At 37.2% G+C, this 19,752-nt stretch overlaps 1 protein-coding gene across 1 annotated transcript in view; it reads left to right on the top strand.

Annotated features, from left to right (window-relative positions):
- Window positions 1-19,752, top strand: part of VWA8 (von Willebrand factor A domain containing 8) — a 381,934-nt gene that overhangs the window by 295,081 nt on the left and 67,101 nt on the right. The window contains exon 38 of the mRNA XM_049778742.1: window positions 16,843-16,951. Within this exon, the coding sequence (XP_049634699.1) occupies window positions 16,843-16,951 (109 nt within the window). The remainder of the gene's footprint in view (window positions 1-16,842; window positions 16,952-19,752) is intronic.

A 19,752-nucleotide genomic window follows, 5' to 3' on the forward strand; every position in this document is an offset into this window, starting at 1 on the left:
TCTCCCTTGCCCACGCTAGCCTAGGATGGACCGTGGTTTGATCCCCTGGTGTCCCATATGGTCCCCCAAGCCAGGAGCAATTTCTGAGTGCATAGCCAGGAGTAACCCCTGAGCATCACCAGGTGTGGCCCAAAAACAAATAAAAAAATTTTATTACAACATCATGTTATATTATATACATATTACATGTTACATTATAACACCAAGTTATTCATTATTCACTTCTTTCAGGCATTAAATGTTCAAACACCAGTCCCCTCACCACTGTGATCTTTCTATCAGTGTTCCCAGTTTCTCATCCATCACCCTATCCTGCATCCTTGCAGGCACAAATAAATTTTCTTCATGGTGTTGGTGGTGGGTTTTTTTTTATTTATTTAAATTTTTTAAATTTATTTAAAATTTTTTATCATGTTGTTTTTTATAATACAAAGGCAAGTGCAATGAGGGGTCGATTTGAAATTATTTTTGTACCTCTCAGTGTTGTTACTAAAGTCATAGTCTATGAATTTACTGGACTGTGCTTAGTGCTAGTTGAGCCTTCTTTGTTACTGTTTAGACTAACTTGATGTTTTTTGTAATGTTCCAACCAGATTTCCTGTAATCTTACAGAGCTAACATTACTATGAAGTTTTGAGCTGTTGTAATTCAGGATATATAGATCTGGAAGAAATATGATGGTGTGGCAATTTGATAAGATTAAGTTGTGAAGCTGGAACATTTCTGACTTGTCCTGTGTGACAATGTGCATTTGTGGCTTCATGCAGAAAAACGAATCTTCCTTCACCCTTTCTGAGAAGGTCCTGGGGTTTTTGGCCTGGACCAGACTATGTGATAAAAATTGGTGGCCGTCATTTTCTTTTGGACCTTCGTAGATGAACTGGGCCATTTTCTGCTGGGAAAATGGCAGGTGTGAGAGGTTGCTGGAATTTCTAGTGGCTTGGAGTGGGAGGTAACAACATGCTGATACTTTTCTGGACCTCCCTTATAATTACTTAAACTATTGTTCATATAACTAATCCCTTTCACAGCAAAGCTACTGACAACAATAATCTGAATGAGGATTATCAATGTAGGACTGATTCTACTCCCAGATGTCTGACCACCTACCTCTCACTCTTGCAGGATATATCTCCTCCCATTTACATCACTAGACTTGTTTTAGCAAAGTCAGAGTGCTTTATTTTGTGGATCTGTTGCAAACATCTTATTTGGCTCTCATTTGCCTCAATTTAAGTATTCTTGCTGGCTCTGTATGGAAGCCCAGCTTTTCCTTGGCTCCCAGGATGATCATAATCTCTTCACTCGCTGCTCTTTTCAATTGTTTTTTCTCAGTCTGCTTTGCCTGGCCATTTATTTCTTGAGCCACCACACTTTTCACTAGGAATTCTTTTCAAGAAACTTCCTTCACTTCCATAATTTCCGTTGATTGGTGCTTAAGTATGCTAAGAATAAAAAATAGTGGGTATTAATTTTTTAATGTGCTCTAAAGATATATTTTCATAATATCACTTTGCTGCATTTTATATTTGAATGCTTTTATGCATTTTGAAAGCAACTTTATATTGACTAAACATATTCCAGCTGAAAATGACCTAGGAATAATGTCTAGGTACAATGTCCTTCTTTCAACAGAAGCAGAAACTGAAGTCTACAGTGATGAAATATTTTCTCTTAACTCTATAAACAGCTTTGTGTCTTTCCTGAACTTCACAGTTCTTTGAGGGTTTTGGTACCTATTATTGTTTTTGACATGAGGAAATCAGTTTCTGTACTTTTGGGTCTTTCCCCAGGCTGATAGCTTGTAAAATAGCTGAGCTATAACTAATCCCCAGGTCACCTTGTTTCTCAGAGAAAAATATCAGAGAAGCACATGCTTCTCTTCTTTCCTTGGATTGTTATATTTTAAATGAACATAATTATGTTTTTAAAGTAGAAGTCTGTAGTGTTATGAATTTTAATGAAATCATATGTATATATTTTTTGGTTTGGTTTTATTTCTAGCACAAGGTTCTTCAAACTGTCAGTATTTTCTATGTGATAAGAGAAATAAAGATTTCTCTCACTAATAACGGGGTGACATTTAGATCTTATAGAAGGATGACTTAATTTTCAGGTAAACTAACCCTGTCGGTAGAGGATTGGAACTTTGTGTCCAACCACAGTCTAACTTTCAGTTCAATATCCCAGATCTCCAGAGAGAGTAAACAGCCTGTTGAATCTCTAAATGGTCAACTATTTAATAATATAATGGACAATGGAGTCCTCAAAAAGACCCTGAAAAATAGTTCAGGAAGCTTCTGGGGCAGAAATACTAGGATATGTAGGGAGAGTTTGGTTCTTCTACTCATTTACCTAGGTGTCTCATTCCTGAGTTACACCATTTAGAACAAACTTGATCTAGTAAAATGTTCCTTTGAATTTGGGAGACATTCTAGCCAGTAAAACCCAAGGAGGTTGTTGTGGGATTCTCTGGCTTATATTGACTCAGAAATACAATTAAGTGTGTGAAGTGGGACAGGGAGGAATGAGCATATGTGGGGGCTGTTTTATTAGACTAAATCCCTTATCTGTGGAATCTGATGTTGTTGCCAGTTTCAGAGATAGATTCTGTTGGCAAATTTCAATGAAGTTAAATTGTAGGTTGCCCAGATGGTGTCTTGAGCATTGTCTGGTAGGTGTGGATGTTGTTCTGAAGTGGTTCCCATTCATGTACCTCCATGTCAGAATTTGGCAAGAAGAATACAAAAAATAAGTTTTTTAAAGGGAGAAAACCACATAGCAACAACTAGAGTGTGCTATTACAACACGACATGATGTGGGGGAAGAGAAGGTAGAGAGGAGGAATTTTGATCCATAAAAATTCTCAGTGGTCATTCTTACAGAGTCAAGGCTATGATTATTGAGTCTGAGTAACTTTTCAATTATTTATCTTACTTATTTCTTTGATTTTATCTTGGGGCCACACTTGGTGATCATTAGGGGCTACTTCTGCTCTCTGTTCAGAGATCATTCCTGGCAGTGCACAGGAGACCATGAAGTGCATCTTTTCACCTTTTACATGCAAAGCAGTCTCTTAACTCTTAAGCTAACTCTGTCACCCTTATTTATTTCCTAAGGAGTTCCTAGATAGACTAGATAATAATCATTTACATGTGCATAAACTCACCCTCCCCCCCCAAGAAACTGAAAAGGAGGGGTTGTGTGTTTAAATGTTCATGCAGGTGAATAGAACAGTAGTACAGCTAGTCATATTTAGGTTACTCCCCAGCATCCCATGTGGTCTCCCAAGCACCACCAAAAGTAATTCCTGAGGGCAGTTCCAGAAGTAACCCCTGAGCACTGCTGTGTGTGACCAAAAAATAAAGTTCATGCAATTACTGGACTGATAACCATAAAATATTTTTCTCTGATGTTCTCTAGTAAAAAGATTGAGTCCTAACTTCTCTGTTGATGGGGTTTTCATGGGATCCGTTGGGCATTAAGATTAGATTATTTCATTGACAGTTTATGGATTTTAGGATGAGAAATTTATCACCATAAACACATATCACTGCTATGCGGTTGATTGTAGTGGACTCTATACTAAAATAGCACGTAGTTCCCTGGTTTTCCACTCACTGACTTCCCTTTCCTTTCTGCCTGAAACTTCTAGCCTTCTATATTTCTCAACTCTTATTCTTCTGCCAAGATTTCTCTTTGGATTTCCCTCTTTTTGGAAGCTTTCCTTTGGATTTGTTTGTCTTTCGTTGGACTTAAGAGCTTTCTAGAATGTTCCACTGAGACATAATGTTTCTTTCTGGCCTAGTCACTACCCCACTCTTGACTATTTAATGAGAATCAATCTACCTCCCACACCTTGCTGGAAACTACAGAACATACTGAACGAACTTGGCCTCTTGTGTGTTTGATATATCCTTAGCTCTGGCAGAAAACTTGGTTCATAGTTTGTAGTTTATTAAAACTACAAAAGGAATAGGCAGTCTGACAAGAAAGGAAAAGATGTAGTCACTTGAATATTTATCTCAGTTATATATGAACATGATTTGAAAGTTAGGACCAGGAAAGTGTCTTAAATAAGTGTCTTAAAGCACATGCATTCCTGAGCAGACCAATGGACCAGAGTCATAGTACATCAGGTAAAGCATTTGCTTCCCACACAGCTGATCCAGGTTTGATCCATGGTTCCACATGAGCACTACCAGGAATGATTCCTAAGCCAGGAATAATCCTTGAGCTTTGCCTGAAAACCAAAACAAACAAAAACCATGTGCTAACCATTGATCCTTTGCCCCACTTGGTTTTCTGAGCAATTCTAGGTATCCCTCCCTCTGAAAAAAAGAAAGAAGAGAAATTTTAATTTATAAAATTTGTGAAACAATTTTAGAGTCAAGTACTTTCATCTCTTTTATTAATTTACTACTTTTTTTTGTTATTGTTGTGTTTTGTTGTTGTTTGGGGCCACACCCAGTGACACTGGCTATGCAGAAATCAGAAATCACTCCTGACTTGGGGGACCATATGGGACGCCGGGATATCGAACCGAGATTCATCCTAGGCTAGCACTGGCAAGGCAGACGCCTTACCACTTGTACCACCACTCCCCCCCACCCCGCCTCAGAGATTTTGGTTAGACCATTGTCAGAATTTGTACTAATTAACTACAAAATATTACCAATCAGCAAAACCATGTCTTGTGCTTAAATTACATTTCTGCCCTTCATTTTTTTCAATAAAGAAAGCAAAGAGGAGTAACTGACCAAAGCCGTTTTGTTGGTCCAGAATCAGGTTCAGATCCCAGTCTTCTAATTCCTAGTCCAATAGTTCTTCCACCACATCAATCTGCCTCTCACAGAATTGTTATCTTTAAAACCTTAATAAATGAACTTGAAGAATAGTCAATTTTACATACTTTTATTGAAATGATCTTTGTACTTTCCTTTCGTCACATTTATCCCTGGCCACAGGTCAAATTTCCTGTCAATTAAGCAAAAATAAATAGATTGGGGACAAAGTAAAAGACTTAAAGCTAAAAAAAATTTTGAGTCTGGCTTTTCATCTTTTGTTTGTTTTGTTTTGATTCGTGCTCAGAACTTCTTCCTGGGTTCTGTGCTCAAAGTGGGGCAGGGGAGACCATATACAGTGCAGAGAATCAAATCAGCATCAGGTTGATGTTTTAAATCAAATGTCCTACCTGCTGCACTATTTCTTCAGCTCCCTAGCTTTTCATCTTAAAGATGAGAAGACTTACAAAGAGTGAATCACTTGTTCCTATCACACACTGATTTGAGGATCTCACTGGCTGACATTCTGTATTTTTTTTTTTGTGGTTTTTGGGTCACACCCAGCAGTGCTCAGGGGTTATTCCTGGCTCCATGCTCAGAAATTGCTCCTGGCAGGCACGGGGGACCATATGGAACACCAGGATTTGAACTGATGACCTTCTGCATGAAAGGCAAATGCCTTACCTCCATGCTATCTCTTTGGCCCCTGTATTTTTTTTTTTATTGTAAGAATTTATTCAAGAGACAAAATTGATTAACATAATGAGTTATGTTAATAACTAACAACATAATATAGTAACATAACATAATATATAATATAATTGATAAAATAATAATACATGTAAGTCAACTAAAGTTTCTAATTAAAAACACAATTTTTTTTTCCCATAATGGCTTACAGATCTTTCACAGTAGTATTTTAGGTACATATTAACATTGAATCAGGGGAATACCCATCACCAAATATGTCCTCCCCTCATTCCAGTTCCCTTTCTACAACCCATATACCCCAACATCACCCCCCGGGCTGCTAGAGTAGGCAGACCCCTCTTTGTCTGGCTTACTATTAGTGATCACATATGTTTGGTCCTGGAACCCTCCCTTGTTTCCCTCTCTATTTAAGAGGCAGAGCTAGATAAATCAAGGTATGTGGTTTTGTTTGAAGGAAAGAAAAGCAATAGATTGGGGTACAAAATAAGAAGAAAAAAATAAAAAAAGAAGTCAAAAGTCAAATATACTGAAAATGGGTGGAGTCCCTCTAGGAGGCTTCCAACCTCAGTTTGAGAGAGGGTGTGAAAAAGGTAATTGAAACACCACAACAAAACAGAAAGAAATATCGAATTAAATAACCAGTGAGCACTACAGCAATAAAGACAGGCACCACACAATAGTCTCGGTTTTTTCTTTTTCTAACACTACTTAATATTTAGGCACTTTCTTTTTTTTTTGTTTGTTTTTTTTTTTTTTTTGGTTTTTGGGCCACACCCGTTTGACGCTCAGGGGTTACTCCTGGCTATGTGCTCAGAAATCGCCCCTGGCTTGGGGGGACCATATGGGACGCCGGGGGATCGAACCGCGGTCCGTTCCTTGGTAGCGCTTACAAGGCAGACACCTTATCTCCAGCGCCACCTTCCCGGCCCCCACTTTCTTTCATTAAATAGCTGTTTCTTTTTCTTTCTTTCTTTCTTTCTTTCTTTCTTTCTTTCTTTCTTTCTTTCTTTCTTTTTTCTTTCTTTCTTTCTTTCTTTCTTTCTTTCTTTCTTTCTTTCTTTCTTTTTTTCTTTCTTTCTTTCTTTCTTTCTTTCTTTCTTTCTTTCTTTCTTTCTTTCTTTCTTTCTTTCTTTCTTTTCTTTCTTTCTTTCTTTCTTTCTTTCTTTCTTTCTTTCTTCTCTTTCTTTCTTTCTTTCTTCATTCTTTCCTTCTTTCTTTCTTTATATCTTTCTTTCCTTCCTTCTTTTTCTTTCCTTCCTTCTTTCCTTTTCTTCCTTCCTTCCTTCCTTCCTCCTTCCTTCCTTCCTTCTTTCTTTCTTTCTTTCTTTCTTTTTTTCTTTCTTTCTTCTTTTCTTTTCTTTCCTTTCTTTTTTTTCCTTCTTTCACACCACACAGGCAATACTTAAGACTTATTCTTGGCTCTCATGACCTGGTAGGACTAAAGAAACATGTACAGTGCTGAGAATTAAATTCAGGTCAACCATGTGTAAGTCAAAAACCTGCCCATTCTATTGGTTATCTAACCCAGGCTTCAATAATGTTAAAAGTACTGGGCAGCAGACATCTCTTGGCAGGGCCAGCTTGCAAGCTTTAAAGCTAAAGCATTTGTAAACTATTTGCAATATTCAGGTATTTTGCATTGCTGACTTTTTCTTTTTTTTTTTCTTTTTTTTTTCCCTTGGTTTTTCGGCCACACCCGTTTGATGCTCAGGGGTTATTCCTGGCTAAGCGCTCAGAAATTGCCCCTGGCTTTGGTGGGGGGGCATATGGGATGCGGGGGGGTTGAACCACGGTCTTTCCTTGGCTAGCACTTGCAAGGCAGACACTTACCTCTAGTGCCACCTCACCGACCCTTCTGACTTTTTCTTGTCTCTAGAGATCTGATGACCAGACTTGAATTGACAATTTTCCTAAAAATAAAGGGCAAAAAGACTGGAAAGAGTAGAATGATAAAGACCTGTCTGTGTGCCGACCCCTGCTGTCTCTGAATTCAATTAGTTGTTTTTATGAGAATGTTTAGAATACTGAGTGTTCTGTGTCAAGTAGCAGCAGGAGGAGAACATTTTTGTGCCAGCAAACAGTTGCCAGGCCAATTATTTGTGGGTTTTTAACATGTGTTTTTAACACTCACCTACACACAAGCATAACATTAGGTTTCTCAGAAAGATTTGTTTATAATTATAGCATCTTAAGCCATAAAGCAGCCTCTTTAATTCTATTATTATTCATTCCATACTCTCAGATATTCCAAAACTCTTCACCCTTTGTTTTTGTTTGTATTTAAATAGAAGAAAGGAAATTAATAAATGCTTTAAGTAAAGTGAGCGATGTCTTTGGCTAGATTCTACAACCTTGTCATTTTGTTTGGGATATTCATTTTGAATGCTTTGTCTAGGCTGGGGAGTAAAGACAGAGCAGCAGGAAGCCCAGATCCAGATAGGACTCAACCCAGAACTGAGCTGAAGGAGGTACAGGGTCAGGAATAAAGAACAGCTCAGTGCCTTTGGTTCCTGCCTCAATTAAAAAAAAAAAAAAAAAAAGGAGCCACAATGAGAGTGCCCAATATTGGGCTATCAGGTGGTGCCAAGAGTCTCATCAGATACCCAGTGGTATCTGAGATGATATCTGGTATTGTGAGATGATTGTATGCAAAACAAGACCTTAGTGTTCTGTTGACCAACACTCTCCCCATTCACTTAATACATATTTATTGAGCAAATGTTATATTCATGGATGGGTATATAAACCGCCATACTGGTTACTTTCATCAAAAATAGAAGCTAAATGATTCCCATATTGATGTGTTTCCCTCCTTTTATTTTGAGTTTGTGACATCTATGAAGTTTTGTTTATTTTCATCAGAGCTCTTTGTCAGAAACTATGACTTGAGAAAGAGTAACATACGGGCCTGCATTCCAGAATTTCACAGCAGATGCTGCACATTGTATTTGTAGCTACATGTTATTTACAAAAGTGAGTAAAGGTCAGCTTTTGTCTTTTGAAGTCTTGCACTTTCATATGAATGACTATTATTCGTAGGCATTTACTCATGTGATTTTCATTATGTCTATGAAAGCAATTTTTGTCCTGTGAGTAAAATTACCTCAGACAATATGTTCTAAGCACATATATTCAGAGCCTTATTATGTCATTGTGACACTGTTCCCTTTATAGACTATTTTCCTAGAAATCAAAATTCTACATTTTACAATTCTATGCTCCAGCAAGCTGTAGATATGTCATAAACACACACACACACACACACACACACACACACACGCAAGGAGCCAGAGAGATAGCATGGAGGTGGGCATTTGCCTTGCATACAGAAGGACAATGGTTTGAATCTCAGCATCCCATATAGTCCCCCAAACCTGCCAGGAGTGATTTCTGAGCGTAGAGCCAGGAGGAACCACTGAGCGCTGCCAGGTGTGATCCAAAAACCTAAAAAAAAAAAAACAAAAAAAACCAAAAAACAAAAAACAAAAAAACCTTAAAGAAAATAAAACTAAAAAAAAAGCGGATATATTCACGTAAGAGAATTAATGGAATATTTTTAATTGCCTTCTAATCAGTCAAGAAAAAGCAAGTAATCTAAATAAGTGGAGTTTTGTACTGATATTATTGTAATATTTTAAATAATTTATTAAAGTAGAATTCTTTTTTTTACTATTATAGGTTTTAAGTGTGCATCACTGAAATCCACATCTGTATATAATTCATTATGTTCACCATTAGAAGTCCAATTCTGTGATACAACTGACCTCTTTCACTTGATTAGCCTAACCCTCTCTTTCCTCAGTAACAAATCATTTAGATGACTTTATACTCTAAAGATTACTCGTTTCTGTGCATTTTTTGTCCTTAATATATCTTCTATAAGTCAACCACAGTCTCTTTCTCCATGTGCCTTATCTCACTAAGCATAATACCTTCTAGATTCAATCATATTGTTGCAAATGTTAGGATTTCTCCATTTTTATAGCTGAGTAGTATTTCATTGTGTATATATACCACATCTTCTTTTTGTATTTTTTTGTTTGTTTGAGGGCCATACCCTGCTGTAATCAACTGGTTCTGTGCTCAAGGATTACTCTTAGCAGGCTCAGGGGACCATATGGGATATCTAAGATTAAACTCAGCTTAGCCACATGCAAGGCAAGCATTATACCCATTGTACTATCTCTCTGGCCCCAATACACATCTCTTTATAGTCATATGTTGATGGCACTTAGGTTTCTTCTGATGATTAATGTATACAATGTTGGTACAGGGATGTGCCTGAGATGGCAGAGCACAGGTTTTGCATGTGACACCCTTCGTTGAATACCCAGGATCATATCACCCCTAAAACACTGCTAGGTATACCACTACCCTAAATGTGGCAATAAACATGGAGTGTTTCTTGGAACCAGTGTTCTTTGATATTCTGTAGATAAATATATAAAAGTTGGGTAACTGAATTACATGGTTTTATTTTATTTTTTGAAACCATTTTTTGAGGAACTTCTATATTGCCTTCTTTCTTTCTTTTTTTTAATATAATTTTTATTTTGATCATAGTGGTTTACATATTGTTGACAATAATATTTTAGGTACATATTTACATAAAATCAGGGGGGATTCCCATCGCCAAATTGTCCTCCCTACACCTCCGTTTCTGTCCTACCTCCCATTTCCTTTTCCCTGACCCCAGGGCGGCTAGAATATGTGGTCCCCTCTGTATCCAACCCACTACTTAGTAGTCTTGCACCTGTTTGGTCTTGATGCCTCCCTTATTTCCCCCTCTAACTGGAGGCAGGACTATCTAGTTCAAGTTGCGTGGTTTTGTTTGAAAAAGAGAAAAGTGATAAACTGGGGTAAGAGTCTAATACCCCGAAAATGGGCGGAGTCCTTCTAAAGGCTCTCATCATCAATTTGGGAGATGGAGAAAAAGAAGGTGAAACACTCCACTAGTACCAAAAGAAGTATCAAATATCCAGTGAGGGCTCCAGCTATATCGATAAGCACCTCAAAGAACAGACAAAACAAACAAACAAACCAACAAAAACAAAAACAAAAACAAAAACAGACAAACAAAAATCACGCCATGGTCTTGAATTGAGAAACATAGCATAGCACATAACGAAAGAGACTAAACTGACTTATTAATTTACATTCCCACCAACAGTGCATATGGCTTCCCTTCTCTTATATCCTCTTCAGTACTGTTTCTTGTCTTTGAATAATAGTAATTCTCATAGGTGTGAGGAGTATCTATTTCTGTTTGACTTGCATTTCCCTAACAAAGAATGATGCTCGTCTAGCCATGTTGACCATCTGTATGTCATCTTTGTGAAAAGTGGAATTAAGATATTCTGTATTATGGCAACATTTTATAATAGAAAATTCAAATCTAGTCTTCTTGTTAGAATAAGGACATCCTCCCCAAAAGTCAAGACAATAGCTCAGCTGCCTTTTGTTAAGCTTTTAAAACTTGAATCAAGGGTGGGAATGTGCTGATCAGTAAAGTTCTTGAGACATGAGTTCAATCCCCAGTTCTGCAAGTAAATTTTAAAATAAAGCATGATTCAGTTAGTTTATATGCAATTTACTAAGTAGCAGACAAGTCAACTACTATTTAAACTATACAGTTGAATAGTAGCCTAAACTTGAAGGGTGTTTATTATTTGTTTATGTATACAATTTGATTACAAGGCTGCCTCCACAGCTCAACAAGATTTCTAGAATATAAATTCTTCTATTTGTCCCTCTGACATCTTCTTGTCAGCTGGAGCTATACTACAGGCATCACACACTGACATAATTGTGGCCAAAGATAGGAAGAGGTGAAGAGACAGGCAGGGTCAAACCTTTCCTATTTAGTACCTGACAAATGCCAGATTCTTTCCCAGAAGCCTTCTGACAAACTTCTTTTGAATCTAAGAGATAGATTACATGCCTTTCTCTGGATCAACCACTGGTAAAAAGGATATGGGATTATTGGTTTTAATTTCAGCCAATCATCATCATTCATCTGACTTCTCTTTAAGAGGGAAAAAAGATGAAATGGTTATTTGTCAGCCTACCATGAACCTAGTTTTTTTGTTGTTTTTATTTTTGGAAGGATGATGTTAGGGGACAACCCCAAAAGTATTCAGGGGTTACTCCTGGCACTGTGCTAGTGGTTCCCTCCCAGCAGTACTTAGAGAAATATGAAAAACCAGGTCTCAAGCACAGGGGTTCCACATGTGAAGCAAATTACTCAGCACTTTGCTCTAACTCCCTGGCCCTTCACACTTAGTGGTAGAGAATGGTAATCAACTATATTACCCAGTCAGTTCTCAAGAGCTAACTTTTGGTCCAAGATTATATTTTGTTATCTAATACTATTTATATCATTTTGCCTATAATCATGAGTTTGAAGAGGAGCCTAAAATATTGCCCGGAATAACAATTATAGTGAGCCATAGGCCTTGCCTTCTCTGATTTTAAATGGTTTGCTTTACTCTGGAAATTGTCTGAATTATAATTTATAGGATCCATTTTCTTTTGTTTGTTTTTTTTTTGGGGGGGATCACACCCGGCAGCGCTCAGGGGTTACTCCTGGCTCTATGCTCAAAAATTGCCCCTGGCAGGCTTGGGGGACCATATAGGATGCCGGGATTTCAACCACCATTCTTGTGCGTGCAAGGCAAATGCGCTACCTCCATGCTATCTCTCCGGCCCCTAGGATCCATATTTTTATATGTTAATTTATTTAAGAGAATAACAGTTTATAGGATTACCGCACACTTTTCTGAAAGGAAGTAGTAAGTCACCTGTGAGAAACATACCCAGGGTCCCTTCATGTACATCAAGTTGCATTACAGGTTATAAAGGGCCTTGATATATCATGGTTGGGGAAACTGAACTGGCTTACTTGATTTCTTTTTAGCTCTAAAGGAAAAGTATTCCAAATGCTTCTCAACACTAATCTCAAAGCATTAAGCATTTTATTCATGCCTTTCTAAATGCTCTGGAGCTATATAGCATGTATATGTTCTAAGGAAACCAGCTTTCTCCAATGATAGGCCTTTCATAGTACCAAAGTTTCTGACCTGAATTGAATTGTGCTAGACTTCCAGCCTTGTACATTTTATGAACCATGCTAATTTATGTAAGAGATTCCTTAAAATTGTCTTGAAAATCCCTTGGCAGATGTATTCTTTCCGTCCACCTAAAAAAATAAAATCCTGTAGTACAATGACATTCATAAAATAACCCAAAATGAAATTCCCCCATGTCTGGCAGTATCCCTGGAGTTTTACAGTATGTGCTTCTCTGGAATAAATCAGGCCTAGACTGATGATTGTTTTTTTTCTTTTTTCACCTTTTTCATTTGTCATTGTCAAAGCATCTCTAGCCTTCCACTGAAATTGATATGAGGCAATCTTGTCTGCTTTTTTCCAGCAGATACATAGGCCTTGGAAGACACATCAATGACAAAGAATATGCCAATTCCTTACTACTCAGAAATTTCATAGCCTGTTTTCTTATTGCTCATTCTAGGCATCTTTGCAACTTAAGGAGCATGATTTTTGAGATGCAACAGTAGTTTAACTAAAGAACTCTTTCTTTTGCTTTGTGCCATTACCTTTAGTATATATATATATTTTTTTTTATTGATGTTTTAGGTATAGTTTAGGCAACATGGTTACAGTACTATTAAAGTTTATGATATTTATACTTAATTACCCCCAAAGTATCCTAGAATGACCACTATCCTGTCTCTTAATTCTCCTCTTCCCTTGCCACACTGCTTGATAATATGAGTTTTGTAACATTTAAACTATTTGTCATTGTTTGATACTATCTATTTCCTTATTTTGCATTCCACAAGGATGGATGAGATCATCCAGTATTTGTTTTTTGACCCTATGACTTACTTTACTTAATATGATACCCTCAATTCTATCAACATTGCAGAAAATTGCATGATTTCATCTTATGAATATCCATTTGTTTGTCATTGACATTTGGGTTGTTTTTATATCCTAGCTATACTTATTCTGAAGACGCTATTTTCATTTGGTAAATGTTAAAAAAGTTTATCATATGTTTGCCAAAAGAAAAAATTTATGAAGTAATGTACCAGACATAGGAATTTGCTTAAACAATATACCAGAATATACCCACACCTATGTACACACATTTTAAAGTGAGTAATTGTATTTAGAATTCCACCACCTTGTGATACTTAGGGACTACCCCTGGAAGCCCAGAATATATGGTACCAAGGAATAAGAGACAAAGGGCCAGCCTTTGGCTGACATACAAGGCAAGCACCTATCTCTCTGGGCCCAATATTTTTTGTAATTAATGTATCTACTCATTGATTTAAAAAAATCAGACTATAATAATATCTTTTTATAGATTTCTTAGGTTTGCAACAGTAAAACCCTATTCTATTATCATCCTTATTTTTTTTAATTTCCCATGAAGAGTGTGGTCCTGCCCCCAACTTTCTGATTTCTAACCTCTTTTTTTGAGATGTTAATCACACCTGGATTATAGTGCTGAGCTGCCCCCCAGTGGGTGGGGATCTAGAGGATAACGAAAAAGTGAGTACTAGAGAAGTGGGGAGGGGGGGAGAGAGAGAGGAGTGAGAGAGAGAAAAAGAGAGAGAGAGAGGTGAGAGAGGTGAGAGAGGTGAGAGAGAGAGGGGAGAGAGATAGAAGAGAGAAGTGGCAAAGAAGAAGGTGGCAGCAGAAAGCTTAGCAGAGAAGCCATGTGAGTTACAGCATATGGCTATGGCAGGGCAGACAGGGACTTGAAATAAAAGCAAGCTGACTTCCATGAAACTTTGACTGCTTGTGAATTATTTCTTCCCTCCTATCCTGTATCTTCAGACTTGCCGGCCTGAGGGGTTAGAAATACAGTGTTTGGAGTAGTCTCACCCAACATGTGAACTTTATACTTTATATTTTATTTAACCAACAGAAGAGTATAGACAAGATGCTGTACAGATCCCAGACAGTATTGTTGGACTTTGGATAATTTGTTTTTAATCCTTGTATAATGAGAGAATCACTAATCATATATAGATATTTGAATTTTATTTAAGTAAAATATAAAATCTGCTCAAATACACAATAGTAATAGTAGAACTACCATATTAACCATTAGTGGTATAAACATTTCTAGCAACACATAAAATTTTATTATTTGTGATAGCTTAAAATAATCAAAGTTAATAGACATCTAAACTTACATTATCTCTAAGCAAGTTGAAAAGTAGAAGAAAATTTTCCTACCTAATATCTAAGCTTAATTAATTTTTAAAAAAAGAACACTTATTTTCATCCATTTTCAAAGCATAATGATGTTTGGATTCAGAACAATTATGCCTTGGTGATAAACTTTCCTGAAACATACTAAAGTTAAAAAAAAAAAAACGATAATGCTAGAGTGCTCATGGCAGAAAGGTTTGGTTAATAAAGATTTTTTTATAATCATAAACTTGTAATTTTTACAGAAATGAACTACTCAGGACATAAGACAATGAGCACTATGTAAAATTCATTCTTTTTTTTTTTTTTTTTTTTGGTTTTTGGGCCACACCCGTTTGACGCTTAGGGATTACTCCTGGCTATGCACTCAGAAATTGCCCCTGGCTTGGGGGGACCATATGGGACACCGGGGGATCGAACCGCGGTCCGTCCTACGCTAGCACTTGCAAGGCAGACACCTTACCTCTAGGGCCACTTTCCCAGCCCCGTAAAATTCATTCTTAGTAGCCATTTCATTTGCAAAAGCCTAAAATTACCTACTTTCGTTAATGCTACATACAGCATGAAATATACTAAAGGAGAGCTCTCTAAAGCAACATTTTACAGCCAAGGCTATGTGGCCCCTGTGACTTCTATGATATTTCAAGGAGACACAGAAGCAAACAAATAGGAAGATGGCCACAGTCAACAAAACCTTGAGAATCACTGCTCTAAATACATGATCCAGTATTGTGCTCCTTCAAGTCTATTTGTAAGCTGCCTTCTCCACTGTAAGCAACTGGGCAGCCATGACAAAGCTATATTTTTGTAAGCCCCGGTGCTATACATGGTGTCTATCCTACTGGTATATTTTCTGTAAGTCTCATTTAAACTGATAGATGAATGTTTGATCTACCTTGAAAGTCACTTCAGACCAAGCTCTTAGCTTGAAACAAAAATGTGATTGCTTTTAACTCTTTTTTATTATCTTTTATAATGTCTACTAAACTGACTTCTAGAACTGGAATTCCTGTGTAGATTCTTAGTCCTTTTGATAAATCTGTACTGAACAAAGTTAGAGACCAGTGAGCCACAGGCTGTTAGGTTACACCTTATTTTACCTAAAACTAAGATCATCCCTGGTTTCTTTTTATGTTTGTTTATAATTTGTATTTACCCCAAACAGAGATTGTTTTACTTGTAAACTTGGATGGGACTGGCTCAGGATAACCTGAACTATCTGTTCTTACTGCCCCACTCAGGGGTGGTCTCTGTATTCAATAAAAAATGGCAGTTATGGCAGGCAGCTTGCTCCCAATATGAGGTAAAAGACTGCCAGACTACATGTGTATCACCCACAGCCTGGTTTGAATTATTTAATGTGCAACCCTGATTCAGACTTGTTCATATGGGGTTGGAGATATGATGTTTGGGGTGATTTTACAGGATGTTGTCACCAAAAAGGGTTAACATGCCTCTTATTTTCTTAGAATTGAAATTGTTAATAAATCCATTTCTCATATAAAGATGAATTAGAAAATCTACAAAATACCACAATAAAATAAAAATTTTCTTGTAAATTAGGTAGGTGTGTTAGTATTTACTGTGTCTCAACTGGATCAGCCAGCAATGATCCTTTTAGACTCCTGTGAGATTCATTGTCCCAGCTTTCATAGGTCCTATTTATCTAAATGCTCCTCTGCACCAGAATTCTTAAAACCTTTTTAAGAGGTTTTTTAAAATATTAAATTTGTCACCATCACAATTAAATGGATGCTAAACCAATGAAAGATTTTTTCAGACAGAGCACTATAACTATACTTTAATGATATAAGAAACCATAATCCAGGAGTCTCAAACTCAATTTACCTGGGGGCCGCAGGAGGCAAAGTCGGGGTGATCCTTGAGTGCAAAGTCAGTAGTAAGCCTTAAACATTGGGGGGTGTGACCCAAACAACTAAAACAAAACAAAACAAAAATAGATTCCTCTAGGGCAGGGCCACAAAATGTTGTACAGAGGGCCACGAACGGCTGGCGGGCGCGAGTTTGAGAATCTGTCATACCATTCCTTATGTTGGGCACCAGAGAATAACGGTCTCTCAATTATTCATTTTCAGATAACAATCGAAAGAGACAGTGGTGAGGATGTAAGCTCTCCCAAACACGGGAAGGAGGACCCAGACAACATGCCTCATGTGGGTGGCAATACATGGGCTGGAGGAACAGGTGAGTGACACTGGCATTTTTTTCAGTCAGGTTAGCCTTGACTTCACAAACCCATGTCAAGAGCTCTCCACTTCTCATAATGCTGGGGATCAACTTCTAGCATTCCCCATTAGTCAGACTATGCTCTGAATCTTAGTCATTGCAGAAGCCAGTTCTGTGTAAGGAGCCTACAGTCTCTGCCACCCTGTGGATTTCACACTATTCTGACCCTCCCAAGTTTGCATTATCTGGAAAAAGTGGCTCACAAGGTTTAACTGTCTCACAAGGTTGTTTAAATGAGATTAGTACTATAACCTCCTGAGCATAAGGCCTGGCATTCATTCAAGCTGTTAATCGCTTCTCTTAAGTTTCCATAAGCCCTTGGAAACAAGCCAGAAATCTCTAGCAAATACTTGAATAGCAAGCTTGGAAAAGAGGTGCTACTTGTGTTCCACGTCTCAGAAATTCATATGTTGAGGATGCAGGATATTGAGATAAGAGTGTTGGTTGCAGCTTGAAACCACTCAGTGGTCGTTCCTTCCTTTTGGCCGCCTGAGGAGAGTATTGTTCCCATAAGTGCTGCCTTCCTCTTTCCTCTGAGACAACTGGAGCAGACACATCTGTGAAGCTACAGGAATTGAAGGAGACGGTGTGTGCACTGTCTGATCTTATCTCAGCTGTGAGGAGTGCTGGCATAAGCTACACTTTGCCTTTCCTTAGGATGGTCCATGCCTCTTGGCCTTAATAGCTTGTGGAGGAAATGGGTTTTGTGCTGGGACAATGTGCTGTCAAACAGGCCTGTGAACTTCTTCTTGCCTACTCTGTTTATTCATCAAACTTCAGTGTTAAAGAAAAGGTATTTTTAGGAATTTCCTTTGATCTGGAAATTAGGGTCAAGCTAGAAGACTTCATCCATATGGATTAAAATGAAGAATGAGCCAGCTAGGTGTGGAACCCCTCCCTTATCCCTGACTACTATGGGAGTGGAAGTTCTTATTATTTTTGCTTGAATCTTAGAGCTCACATATCTGTTTTGACTGGAGGCCCTATTTTTACTCTCCTTTATCTTTATTTTTCAACCTATCAGTGCTCCATTATTTCAGTGCCTCTTTGTCATTCTTCTTCCTCAGAACACTGTATATTGAACTTAGCTTTGACTCAACAAGTTATCTGATTCAACACCTCATCTTTGCCTAATCTGCTCCTCTTACTAGGTTTTAGGACACAAAGTTTAGCTTCCTGTCTATCCGTTGAAGTCCTAAAATATCCAGAAAACATATTTTATTCAAGAAGTAGCAATTAAAATTCTCAGAAGTGGAGACCATGGCAGAACTCTCTCCTCATGTCTTCTCCACCTCATTTACTTGACTCATTCTAACATCAGTCACATCAATCTCCAAACATCATGGTTTCTTTTATCCTTTTATAGAATAATAATGGATCATGATGTCATCTCAGTGCCTAGAAAATATTTCATCTATAATTTACAGTCCACCCATACCTTGGGACATCCTGTAGGAAGGAAATCAGGTCAAGAAGCAGCTTTTCTATTTATATAGTTCATTATCATTGTTCAGTTACTAGTCCCCTATAGGCTATTCACTGTGATCGCCTGAAGCCACACCCACATTAGAAGGGATTTTCCACCATTACTTTGGAAATAAAATAACAAGTGCTCAAATTAAAAGGTAAAAATACTATCATTAATACCCTTTTCTCATGGTATTTTCCAAAAGGAAATGATCTGCTTAGACTTTAATAAGGAAAGAAGTACATACTGAAATTTATTAGACTAATTAGGGATCCAAGGGAGAATAGAAAAATGTTACATAATTTAACCAAGCTAAAAACTTTTGAACTTTATAAACTTAGAAATTAACTTTATTCTGTGTAGATGGTAGTTGACTAACAGTAAGAGCAATATTTTATTTGTCTCTTATTTTGTGCAAGCCTCTATTCTAAATATTTTAGTCTCATGATATAGTCATTAAATAAATATTAGTTTCCCTCATTCTACAGATAAAGAGACAAATTCTTTAAGGAATTTTTCTTGGGGGCACATGATAGTGGCATTGGAACCAGGAATCAAACTCAGGCAATCTGGCTTAACTATACTCATAATGATATGTATAATATATATATTATTTAATCCATACTATCTATTTTCCCAATCTCCACTGGTTTTCTAATATTGGCTTCTTTTCTAAATGCCCAAATCATATATGGATGAACAAAGATTATTAGTACTTTAATCATTATAAAGCAGGGACAATAAACTGGTAGTCCAGATGCAACATACCAATATTTTGGGGTCAATATAGTATTTTAAAATTATTTTAATCTGAATATATTTAAACAAAGCAAGTAAGACTTTTCATTAGCCAAAGTTGTCATCACATTTTAAAATACTGGAGAGATAATACAGTAGATGGGGCACTTGCCTTGCACATGGCCAACGCAAGGTCAATTCCCAGTACCCTATAGAGTCTCCCGAGCCCACCAGGAGTAATTCCTTAATACAGAGCCAAGAGTAACTCCTGAGCATTGTTCTGTGTGTTACCCAAAATATGTACCTACTTTGTTTAATTTATAACATAAACGGCATATGCTATATATTGAAAATATAGTGTGAAAATATATTGAAAATATATATTGAATATAATAGTGTTTATCATATATTCTTTTTTTTTTTTTTTGGTCATACCTGCTAGTTTTCTCGGGTTACTCTGGGCTCTGCATGGAGAAATTACTCCTGACAGTATTTAGGAACCTCATGGGATGCTGAGAATCAAACCTAGGTCAGCTATATGCAAGGCAAGCAT

Source organism: Suncus etruscus, chromosome 8 (genome assembly GCF_024139225.1).
Source record: "Suncus etruscus isolate mSunEtr1 chromosome 8, mSunEtr1.pri.cur, whole genome shotgun sequence".
Lineage (NCBI taxonomy): Eukaryota > Metazoa > Chordata > Mammalia > Eulipotyphla > Soricidae > Suncus > Suncus etruscus.